This window comes from Petromyzon marinus, chromosome 51 (assembly GCF_048934315.1).
Source record: "Petromyzon marinus isolate PM22_M1 ecotype Great Lakes invasive population chromosome 51, UKy_Petmar_22M1.pri1.0, whole genome shotgun sequence".
Taxonomy (NCBI): Eukaryota; Metazoa; Chordata; class Hyperoartia; order Petromyzontiformes; family Petromyzontidae; genus Petromyzon; species Petromyzon marinus.
The window spans coordinates 10,535,295-10,547,515 of NC_133717.1; the positions used below are offsets into that span (position 1 = coordinate 10,535,295).

General features: G+C 52.8%; 1 protein-coding gene across 3 annotated transcripts in view; it reads left to right on the top strand.

Moving 5' to 3' along the window:
• The window catches only part of LOC116953328 (rho guanine nucleotide exchange factor TIAM1-like), a 136,586-nt gene that overhangs the window by 86,520 nt on the left and 37,845 nt on the right, over window positions 1-12,221 (top strand). For all 3 annotated transcript variants that reach the window (XM_032973426.2, XM_032973428.2, XM_032973425.2), the window contains exon 14: window positions 1,713-1,792. In XM_032973426.2, coding sequence (XP_032829317.2) covers window positions 1,713-1,792 — 80 coding nt within the window. The remainder of the gene's footprint in view (window positions 1-1,712; window positions 1,793-12,221) is intronic.

A 12,221-nucleotide genomic window follows, 5' to 3' on the forward strand; every position in this document is an offset into this window, starting at 1 on the left:
TCAAGCCCATTCTCTGTTTAAGTCTAATGGTTTGTACCCAGCGTTTTAATGTTGCCTCAAGCCATGTGTGCACCTGCTATCTTACTTAAGCTTTTGGCCACCAACGTCTTTGGCACAGTCTTGCCAGCGGAGTTTTCAATAAACAAAAAAACACTTTCGCCCGAGCACCACAACAGCTAAAAAAATTTTGTTACAAAAATGCGGAGTAATGCTGCGTTGGATGCTTTTTGTGCCGGAGAGCGACGGCTCCATTACATTGTGACGCCTTGGAAGGGCTTCTCAATAGAGCCACGCTCAAATCGAGGCACTTGCAATAATTTGAACAGTGATCCAGATTCCCCCGGAGCAGCTGTGTCCCCGTCGGGATTAGCGGAGACGCAGGCAGGGGGTTGGGGGCGACGCTGTGACTGAAACGCCGCATGTGCTGTGGTGTTGGCCAGCGCAGTAGCTCCTTTGGTGCCGAATAACCCCCGCTTATTGCCCCGCGCGCTGCAGATGTCCCACCGCTCTTCATTGTGCATGTGTCGGGTGCAAAGAAACACACACAAGGGTTGCTTCATTGTGCGGGATTTATTCTCTTGGATTTTCATTGGCAGCACGCAGACCAGTCGTGCGTGTGTGCATGTACGCAGCGATTATGTAGGGAGTGTAGCGGTTAGCGCGCCGCGTTACGAATCCGGCGACCCGGGTTCGATTCCCGCTCACGGCCGATGCCAGTGACGATTATCTGAACCGGTCCTGGGCCTTCCCTAGGTCGACTCGGCCTCAAATGAGTACCTGGTGCGATGAGTAAACATCGCCACTGGGGAGACAAAGGGGGTCGGGTGTGGTCCTGGCCACCCACCCCCTCATGTACCGTCCCGACCTTCATAGGTGCTCGCTAATAGCACTTGACCCTACAGTCTGTTAATTTTATACGAGGGATATTTGGCAGCAATTATGACAGGGCTGACTTCATGAAACAAAATCTCTTTTATATGTCGCAGATCCGAGCTCTCAATACTCCTGCATGCGCCTCCGTAGAGTGGGAGATGGGATTAGCGGGAGGGAGGGCACGAATAATTATTGCAAGTTGTCGTTCGGGCGCGCTTTCAGCGTCACGTCTCTCTCACCTATCGTCATTTCCTTCGCTCGCCATTCATACTCTCGACACAGCTCTGTGGGAGCATAGGGTTACGCTAGCAGTGGGAAAGTGCACTTAGCCCTGAATCGGTTGTCACGCTATGTCACGCGTAATTCCACACATCACGGAAGAGCACTGGAGCCTGTGGCGTGATAACCACGTGGCCGTCCATGTGAGCAAGTGCTGCCCCTCGTATAGCATTGCTACTGATCGAACTACAAACCTTGCTGGAAACATCGTGAGACGAATAATATCGCGGTATTGAAGAGCTGCACTGTTTTCCCATGTGGTTTTAAGCACATGGTTGTGGTAGGTTTGTGACCAACATTCGTGTCACTTTATCGACACCGGGCATGCGTTTGAGGTGCATCTTATAAATCCGGGTGGCGTATCATTATGCAACGAACAAAAACCGAGACTTGTACAGATTTCCCAGGACAGTGACTGTCTCAAAAAGCGAACTGTCCTGGAAAAATCAGGACAGGTGGCAACCCTGCTCTTGGATGCCCGCATGGATCGCTCGCTTGGCAGAGCGCACCCTGGCACCAGCTTTGCCCACAAGCTGTGTGTGTGTATGTGTCGGCGGCAGGGGCTGGCGGCTGTGGAGACGATGCTGTGGATGGAGCCTGTCTTGGTAGGCCGCCAGATGGAGGGGCGACGTCCCAAGCGGTGAGTCTGCGTGGCCGGTGTTGTCACGGGTCTTTTGTCATGCCCCGCGGCTGTTCAACACTGCGGACGTATTTACCCTGTGCACATCCTAGGCCCAAATATATTCTTCCCCTTCTTTCGCGTGTTATACCGTTGTCTTTTTTTTTCACCCCGTCTCTCTGAAGAAGACAAAACCTCGTTTGACCCAGTTTTGCCCTCAATGTGCACGTCTCCCGTAGGTGCACGTCCCCCATAGCTGCACGTCATCCTGAGATAAGGTGAAATATAGGGACTCCACTTAACAGCACGTCAAAGTGTGTTCACCTGAGGCCGGTTATTAAAGGGGGGCCAGAATCAAGACGATAAAATCAAGAGGTGAGTGAGAGCAGGGTGAATTGCTTTTGAAAATGTGAATTATGATACGCAATACGCCAATGTTCCTATGAGAGGACAGGTTTTTCAATCGTTGAAAATTACCTACTGTGACGTGTGGATCAGAAACATGGATGCTGACGAACAATTATATAAAGAACGCTGTGTGTGTGTTCAAGAAGCGTGGAGGGAAGTCCACGCTTGGAATGAGACTTGAGAGACAATGAGGAACCTGTGCATCGGTAAATAACATAAAATTTGAGACCTCAATTTGACTTTAGAGGAGTGGGCTTGGGCCTAGGGATGATGTCCAATGGACGAGACTGGCGACCTAGTGGGGGCCAAAGAAGCGAACGCTCCTGAGAATCGCAACCACCGCGGGGAGATGGAGCGATAAGATCAGCTCGTATGCAGAAGCGGGATGGATCGTGGGTTCACGATCATTGGCAACATCACAAGGGGGAGGCCTTTAGCCAGCAGCGGGATATGTCATGTCTGGTGTTGGTGGTGATGATGATAAATGTATGTTGAACTTCTTTTGCACAGTACGTAGCCAACCGTGCTAATGGAGGTGCTAATGATAACTCCAGATTGTACCGTTTCGTCAATTGAGGAAAAACGCTCGTGGTGGCATTGAGCAGTCGGTCCACCTTGCACATAAGCCAAGGACGAATGCATCTGGACCTGTGCCTGTCCACCCCATTTGCTGATGTGGTTATCTCGGCCCGAGTTCCCCCCGGCGGCTGGTTTTAAAATCAATAAATTGGACGGATGTAGCAAAGACCCCGCTGTGGAAGTTGGGGCTGCTGCATTCACTCTACATCCAAGTCAAGTATTGCACGTTCTTGGACTGGCTTTGAACTGTTCCCGAAAGTTGAAGAGAGAGCTGCAAGCAGCTCTGCCACCTCAATGAGTGCGTCGGCGGTGCTCATATATACAAACATATACAACCCTGAGCCAGTCGCGGAAAATTCCTTATTCCTATTGCAGGGCTAGAACTGCAGCGGTGATGCGTTGGTTATGACCCCAGCGACCTGAATTTGATTCCAAGCCACACTTGATGACCCGCACTGGAACCGGCGTGTTGAAGCATGGTCCAGCAACCAACCTGAGAGAGCTGATGTGGTGAGGCCGTCGTCCAGCAGTGGACTTGTCAAAGAATATTAATTGTTTAGTACATTTGGTACTCGCCCCATTCTCATAGCGCAAGGCTATAGGCAAGGCACTGTCTACCGCACCTCCAATTAGCATGGTTCGCGACGTACCGTGGGAAAGAAGTTCTGCAGACGTTCGTACGTGTCACAGACACGGTCTGCAACAGTTTGACAGTCAGGGGCGATGTGGCCATGTGTCATCCACAATTTCGTCAAAATGTGCGATATCATTTGCCAAATTTGGACCTCAACTCCGGCACACGATGGCCGACCCCAATTCGAATTACTTCAGGGCATCTGTAACGTCCACTGGGAAGCAGACGGCGCGCAGTTATCTTGCGGTTAATACAAACTACCGCGGCACCAGCCAGGGCGGCCCTCCGGATTTGAACTTCTGCAACAAGCGGCGAACGCGCTGCCACTGGACTGCGTCACCGACGGCGGTGGGGAGGTGGGGGGTGAAATCCGTCGGGGAAAATCTCTATGACCCTTGCCCACGAGTTGACGTAAATTTTATTTAAGGCTCACAATAGACCGCAATGTCGCAGTGCATTATTCCGCGTACATTTTGTGCACGTAGACACGTGCATAATTAATTGGATTCCATCCCAGGGCTCACCCGCCCTCCTGTAAGTGAGCGCTGCCTGCAAAGCCTTTGCAGTGCACGATTCTTTTGATGAGCCCCACCCACCTCCGCACAGAGATAAAGGTCCCCCGTGTGGCCGTTGACAGATTGTTGGGGCAAGTGCGCGCGCTAAACGCACAGCTGTACACACGGGACGCACAGTGGTTAAAGTCGGGGAGAAGGAAAATGACGGTACGACATCACTCTTGAGGGGCGATACCCGGACCCGCGCCCCGAGACAACACCCGCCTTCACCAACCCGCACTGACCAACGTGGTGAAGTATAGTCAAACAATCCCCCATTTATTGACATGGCATGGGGAGACCTTCATCCAGCAGTGAATTGACAGCGTGGTGTACAACAAAAGAACAACTGCGATCGAATAGGATAGAATGTGCGTTTTATACGCACTGCGATACATTGCACGGTATAACAATAGGTTTTACCCTTTCTGGCAATATAACAGCTGTTAAAACAGAATGCTTTTTCAAGGAATCCTGTCTGCATTAACCACACGTACTTGGTGGTGAACATGCAAACAAAAAAAACATGCTATGATTATATATGTCCCATACTTTGTACAGTATTTGACTAAACGTCATCTGCCCTGGAATACTTTGTGTTTAAAATCCGCAACGATGCCATTACGCAATGTGTGTTTTTTCTGTGCGTACTGGCACGCTTATACAATCCCCTCTCAACACTGGCGACGTGTGCAATGGCGTACCGCGCTCGATCAGCGCGACGCTCACTGGGGGCGAAAAAACGGGCGCACGCGTGCACACAAAGACAAAGATACTATAGCCTAAACAGACCGTTGGGGCAAGTGCTTTTCGCGAGCGCTTTATGAAGGCCGGCACGGCACGCGGTGGGTGGCCAGCACCACGCCCGGGGCCGCCTTAGTCTCTTCGTGGAAGCGTTTGCACGTCGCACCAGGCACTCATTGGAGGCTGAGTCGACCTAGGGGAAGGCACAAGACCGGTTCAGGTAATCGTCATCGCGTGTCGACCGCGAGCGGGAAAGCGAACTCGAGACGCCGGGTTCGTAGCGCGGCGCGCTAACCGCTGCGACAGCTCCCTGCCCACGTGCGCGCACACACACACACTACGACACGCGCTGCACATTAAACACGGGGCACAGCGTGCGAGGCAACGCTCCGCACGTGCGATTCGCGCGCCGCAGCGTTCCCTGCTTCCCTCGCTCAGCGTTTGCGAGCCTCGCCTGTGGATTGTCTGCTTTTTGGGCATGATGCTGCGTGGTTTTCTTTTCTCGGTGTAGGCTCTGCGCAAGCGTAACCGTAGCTTTAAGAATAATACCCAGCTGCCCCCTGGGGGTAGTGGCGCTCGCCAGATGGGTGAAATCGAGAGAGAACCCCCCCCCCCCCCCCAAGAAACGAACCATGAACCCAGGCGGCCAAATAAACACCGACTGTGGTAGAGTTTTTGTCCCATGAATGATAAAGGAGCAGACTGTAAGAATGTCTGTTCCCGCACCTCCCGATTAGCTCGGTTGGCTATGTACGGTGCGAAAGAAGTTCTACACACATACCGTGGCTCGCAATTGCGCAAGGCTTTGGCATCATCTGTTGGCGTCCGCCCAATTTTGGAGATCTGTCTGGATTGCACAGCACATTTGAGGAGCCCAGTCCGTTTGCGCGGTGCACTTGCACTTTTAAAATACATAAGAAGTGTGACTGGTTCTAGATTTGAAGCTTTCGTGACCGCAAGGATCCATACTGGTGTCTGTCGATCCGAAACGTTGATGAATCGCCGAGAAAGTAAAAAAAAATACGGAACTGAAAGTTCACGCTGACGTGTATTGTGAGGGACGCACGATGCGTGGATTGTGGATTCGTTCGCCGGAGCGTTTGAAGGGCGGGGGGCATCGTGGCCAATAAAACGCTTCTTGTTATGCAAAACCAAACAAGGAGCATGCGGACGGGAGTGTATACTTACAAAGAGCTGGGCACGTCGCCTGGCTTATAAGAGGAACAGAACTGCTCCTGGTCCCCCACAAAATATTTTAATTCAATCCACACGTTTGGAAAATGGCTTTCCTTGGATCCGAAGCAGCCGTCCAGGTGTGTTGGCACGTGGGTCTAATGCAGGGGCTAAGTCTTACCTGCAGGGCGTTGAGGTGTTTGCGCGAGTCAGCGCAGAAAGGTGTCCTCTGACGTGTTTGTCTGCAGGGTTTTCATGTTCTCGTTTATGTGTGGGCCTTCTCCGGACACACATTGGTCTCTTCCCACACGCACAGAAATTCTGAAGGACTCAGGGGGCTCCCTAAACAGCGGGGCTGTCTGACTAGTGGGGGTTATCTGACTAGTGAACCTACCTAACTAGCAGGGTTACCTAAACAGTTGGGGCTACCTGAATAGTGGGATTACCTGAACAGTTGGGGCTACCTGACTAGCTTGGCTACCTGAACAGCGGGGTAACGTAGCAGTGGGTGGTGAAGAGAGAGGGGGCTGCCAGCTCGCCATGCATCCCGGTGGAGTGTCCAAGTGATGGAGTGGCCATTCACCGCTCGGTGCTCTCAGCCGCCACACGTCGGGTCACTTTACTCGTAGATCGTTTGATTTTGTCTTTATTTTAATTGTTTTCAGATTGTGCTCTCGGCATCGCATCGCGAGGAGAAGAAGAAGGATTAATTTGAAAGTTGGAGGGTGCCTCTGTATAATAATAGCCGCAGAAGAGATTTTTCACTCGACTTCTTTGTAGTAAAGAAAACCTCTATCCTTTACACAATTGGGAATGCACTTTATCATATCCCGTACTCTGCGGTGGCACTGCCACATGACAGTATAATCAACGTTTTTCAGAGCCGAAATTGTAGCCAAATGTGAGTGCAAGACAAAACTTCATGTGCCAGTTTATTTTTGTTCATTCATTGGTTGACCGGCCTGAGACAAATAACTCGGCACACTTGAGAAGGCCGGATCAATCACACGCAACTCTCCCAGATTAAAAGCCAGGGTTCTCGCTGCTCTGACCTCTGAACCACCTGGCCAACCCACTCCGTGAGGCATTTGAATTATGAATGGATTTTTTGTAAAATTACATTTTCGCTGCAGTCGCAATGCTCTCGAGAGACGAGGAGGGGCGGGGGGCATCTCTTGTCATCCATCACTTCCCCATGAATCAACTTGTTGTCTGTGAACAACAACATGTCTTTTTTAGTGAGTGGTGCTGTCAAAGATTTGCAATGCCTGGGTTCACCGTCTCGAATGGCCCCCGCTGTTTGGTCAAAAGGTGTTGGGTCTTCTTACAGGGCCCCCGAGCGTTTTAATTCTTGGCTAGGATGGGTCGACTATTTTCACCACTTTGTAAAACCCCTTTTTGCGTTGTTTCGCCCATTGATAATGAGCCCAGCGGGGGGGGGTGGGGGGCGGTAGGTGGTGGAAGTGCCCGATGGTTCCGTTCCGCAGTGGCGGCCCAACAGCAACCTCCGTAACAAATTGCTGAAGTAATAATTTGTGACCGTTTTGCTCCACCGAACTAACAAGCTCCGCGCGATCAAATATTAATTCGGCAGCTCTCGTACGCAATATTCATAACGCTCTCCGCGTGCTTGCTGCGAACCGTTGTGCCTTCCGCTCGAGAGAGCTTGGGAGAATTCCCCTGCGAATCGGCATAACATACTCACGCTGGCCAGGCGTCTCGTATGAGATGGGAAGTTCCCACACTTCACCCCATCGCACGCGACCTTCCGATCGACTAACTGCCGAGTAACCTATTCATACTGCTTCGTTGACAGAGCCGGGGGGAGGGGATAAAAAAAAGACTCCGGACCTGTTTCAACTGCCGCGGCAGGAGATGGAATCAAACTGCCGACCTCTAGATTTGCAAGTGCATCGTGCTAATGGTTCCGCAAAGGCAGCATCCCGAGTGTCTTAACGCACGGCATTTAATCGGGCTTTGCGGTAACGCACTCTGCAAGTCCAACGCGCCGCCACTAGAAGGGGCAACCGCTCAGGGCATGCTCTATGGGGAGCCGGTGTTTTCGGAGCTCGCGTTTGCACGCAAGGCACGAGAGCGAGCGAGCGAGATCCACGCCGTTTGCCGCTCACACGCTGGAGGTAATTGCAATAATGGGGCTGCCGAGGCACATCGCTAATTGCCGCTTGCGGATGAGATGCCGAATCTGTGCAGCGTAGCGTTTAGCTCCCCCCCCCCCCCCCCTGCTGTCAGCAGCTGTGACAGCTGGAACAAATCCGAACGTCGCCGTCGCGGCGGTAAGCAGACCTTCAAAGAATTATATCGAGAGCCTCCTTCGCGTGGGTACGTTCGCGCAGGTGCGAGCACCTGTCCCGGTAAACCGCTGCATTGTCCAGTCTGCGTTGGGCGGAGGAGTAGCAGGAGGAGAGACGGGCTGCGGTCGAAGGTCGAGAAGGAAGTTTTTGATTCTCACGAGTAACCGCTAGGGTTGGCTCACCGCGTCCCCACTGTGGGGCTGTCCACTTGGTACGCTCCTCCTCGTCATTAGCTGCTTAGAGCGTGTGATTCTTAAAGTCCCCCGGACTCGCGCTGCTCCGTGTTCAGTCTCTGCTGCTGCTGCTGGCGCTGCTGCTGCTGCTGCTGGCGCTGCCCCCGTTGCGGTTGTCGGGCGGCGTTTGTCGCACGGGCTGACGGCAGCTCGTCGCCGGCCCTAGCGGCGACCGTTGTCCCCGGCATTGATCAGAAGGTGAGACGTGTCCCCGGAGTCTCTTCGCGACGGTGCTTTTTCTTCCGTCATTTTAATTTTCACTCATGTGGTTGGTTCTGCCTAATCTGATTGACAAAAAGAAAATAGTTACCTGCCCCCCCCCCCCGTTTGGTATTTGTGTATTTTATCGAGCGGGTGTGAAATTACGATGCGTCCTGCACTTGCGGTGAAACGTCCGGGTGATCCCCGTCTTGACGCAGGCATTGGCGGCAATTAATGTTGAATGCTGCTCTTGTGTGTTTGTGGGTATCGTTGAAGACAAGTGTCCATTAGTAACAAGATTAGAAGATTAGCCACGCTCCGCCACGTTAACGGTGCTGACGGCCGTTATTAAATAATAATTGGGAATTTTTTTTTTAAGCAAAGCGTTTCAAGCTTCTTTTTTACACAGCATAATTCAATGGGGACAGGAAACCATTTGAAAGATTACCCAGGCGTTGTGGCCTTGGGGGCAGCGGTGGGGGGGGGGGGGGGGACTGCTCTGCAGTTTTGTGCCACTCCTTTAGTAGAGGTTGGACGTGGAGGGTAGCGAGGACTGCCAACCGCACCGAGTGCAGCGTGAAGGGCAGGACGGGGGAATATTCGGAGCGCCTCGAACGGTTCTGCCCTCCAAGAGAAAAGCGGAAGCATTGAGTGCCAAGTATCAAAATTGTTCCCCCCCCACCCCCCCCGTTGCTCAACAGGGAAACTGCAAACGCATCGTATTCCGGAGAACGTCTCTGCGCGTCGTCGGTTTGTGCAAGGGGCTCTTCGGAAGGGGAGCGGCGGCAGTTGTCCTGTAGCGTGACCTCTGAGAGCGTGCGAGCGCTGGGGTGAGCAGCCCTGTTACGCTCATCTCTAGCTTACCACGGTTTTGCATTTTTCCAGATCCCCCCCCCCTCGCTCCTTTAGGTTTGAGTTTTTTTTTTGCCCACATGGAACCGCTCCCATGCTGGGAAGAGTGATAACTGATACGGCCGAGGGAGGGGGGGATGTGCGTGTGGGAAGTGTGGATAACTGTGAAAGTTCCACCCATGCGCACAGAACGCAGAACGCACAAACACTCGCGAAAACACACACGCGCACGCGCGCGCACACAAGCTCATGCACACACAAGCTCATGCACACACAAGCTCATGCGCACACAAGCTCATGCACACCTTTATTCGAACCACCCTCGCGTACGAACACAGGAGGACGACGGAAGCAGCACGTGGCAGACGGCAAACGCACGGGCACGCAAAGACACGCTGACAAACGTAAATACTCGCGCGCGCGGACACACACACACACACGGGCCCAAGAGTGCACGTGGTACGTTAAGCATGCGTTTGTTTGAATCACCGTATTGTGTGAACCTGGGAGAGTGCGCGAACCCCGTGCTTCACTGCAAAGACAAAGATCCCCCGTATAGCCTTAGCAGGCTGTTGGGGCAAGTGCCTTTAGCGAGCATCTAATGAAGGCCCGCACGGCACGCGAGGTGGCCGGCATCACGCCCGTGCGTCTTTGTCCCCCTAGTGGCGATGTTTACACACCGCACCAGGTACTCATTTGAGGCTGAGTTGACCTAGGGGAGGCCCGGGACTGATTCAGATAATCCTCACCAGTGTTGGCTGTGAACGGGAATTGAACACGGGTTGCGGGATTCATAGCGCAACGCACAAAAGCTTCACTTTGCACCCCACACTGCAAGCGTGCACGCACACACAAAGACTTACACCTAGCATTCCATTGAGTACGCACTTTTATTTGGATCACCCTACCGTGTGAATATGGAAGCCCCCGTACTGTACATTGCATACACACACATGCGCAAATACACGCACAGCCAGGCTCATGCATGCACAACACATTGAGCGCAGTACATAATGAACCTGGCAAACTAAGTTAGATTCCTAGCCACAGGTAACGCAGCAGTTATTGGACTGAGCATCGTGGTGAAGTATGCTCCACCACGACCGACACAGTGTGCAAGAGGCCTTCATCCAACAGTAGATTGGCAAAGGGCTGTAAGTTATTATTAAATATTGTCAAAGGCAAAGGCCGTAACGACGAGAATGAATGTTCTGGACGCCTATTCTTGGACGTGCTGGCCAGGCTGCTACGTTGAATTGATCACCTTGTGTCAGGACTGACGTCACTCCTTTTAGCAATGAGGTTGTAGCGGCCGCATTTCCGTTGCCGCGTCGATTCACTTTGCTTGATTTGGCTGTTGTTGTTGTTGTCGTCGCTGCGTCTCCACAACGAAATGCCTCCCCGGTCTCATTTCATTTAACGCATCCGGCACGACGTTTCCTCTTTTGAGCGGACCCCGTTGGCAGCCGGACAACGGCGAGTCGCCTTGCGGCGGAGACGGCGCGTCGCTCCTCCACCACGGGCGTTTCTCGCCGCGTTTAGAATTCAAGGTGGGAAGACATCACCGCGATTTGGTCATCGTAGTGCCAAACATCGGCACCCCCACCCCCCCCCCACTCGCCCACGCCACATCAGCGCGGGGGAGTGTGGTGTTTGGGAGTGGCACCCGTCGTATTTTATGATTATTTGCAACTACTACCGCTAGCTATAGTGCGGTTTCAAAAGAGCCCCGTGAAAAAAAATACTGGAAAAATCTATTCGTCTTGATTATTACATTGTTTTCAAAGCTGCTCTGGAAATAGGGCGACCGATATACACTGCGCTAATTAAACATGTCAATAATTACAGTTTAGGCACAGGCCCATAGCCCCCCAAGGGCAGCTGTGCTTAACATCCAAAGTGTGCTCTTAACAGAAGTTGCCATTTGCCTCCTTTCCATAACCGGTACAATGTCAAGGATGTCTTTCTTATGCCAGAACTGAAATTAAATGCAGTGTGCTTATATCCAGCTGCTAATATGTGCTTCAGCACGGACCGTAGGCGGTGGAACGCCGTGGGGGGGGGACGTTGGCACTTGCTTGCGCGGCGGCTGCAGTTTTTCCAACGAGTGACAATTTTCGTTTTGTTTTGCCTTTGCTGCTCCTGCGGGAGAAGGAAGCTCGGCGGAGACGATTGTCCCCGAACCGCCGTGGGTTTCGTCGTGACAATGCTGTTCAGCTCCTTGCCTCCCCCACCCCCCCCTTACGTGAGTTGGGCAGCGAACCCAACCCACCGTCCCTTTCTCCTGCCCCGTGAGCCATCAACCGGCCTCGGGCTTGTCGTCCGCGGAACATCTGTACCCCGCCTCTCTCCCCTTTACCGCTCGTGCTCTCTACCCCGGGGCTCTTTGTTCAATAAAAGAAAAAAACGAAGAGAACCGAACCCGTCGTGACACGGCCCGGGTTGTACGGCGCTGCCTTTGGGCGCGCGGCTCGGAGCGTAAGCGGATGGATGTTGTCGTGCCCGGGAGGGCGCTCTCCGCTCAGCGATCGCACTTGCAAGCAGCCCGAGCCAGAGGGGTCAAGGGGCGTTGGGGCGTGCAGTTGCGGGGAAACCTGAGAGTTTTTGGTGTCACCTTGGGTTCTGCTGTTGTTTTGTTGGTGTTTTCTGTTGTTGTTTACTGCCAGTTTTATCCAGATTGTGCTATCGGTGTCGTCGTGTCATGAGAGGAAGCATCCTTTCAGATCCCTCGCAAAGCAGTGGAACCTTGTATAACGGTGT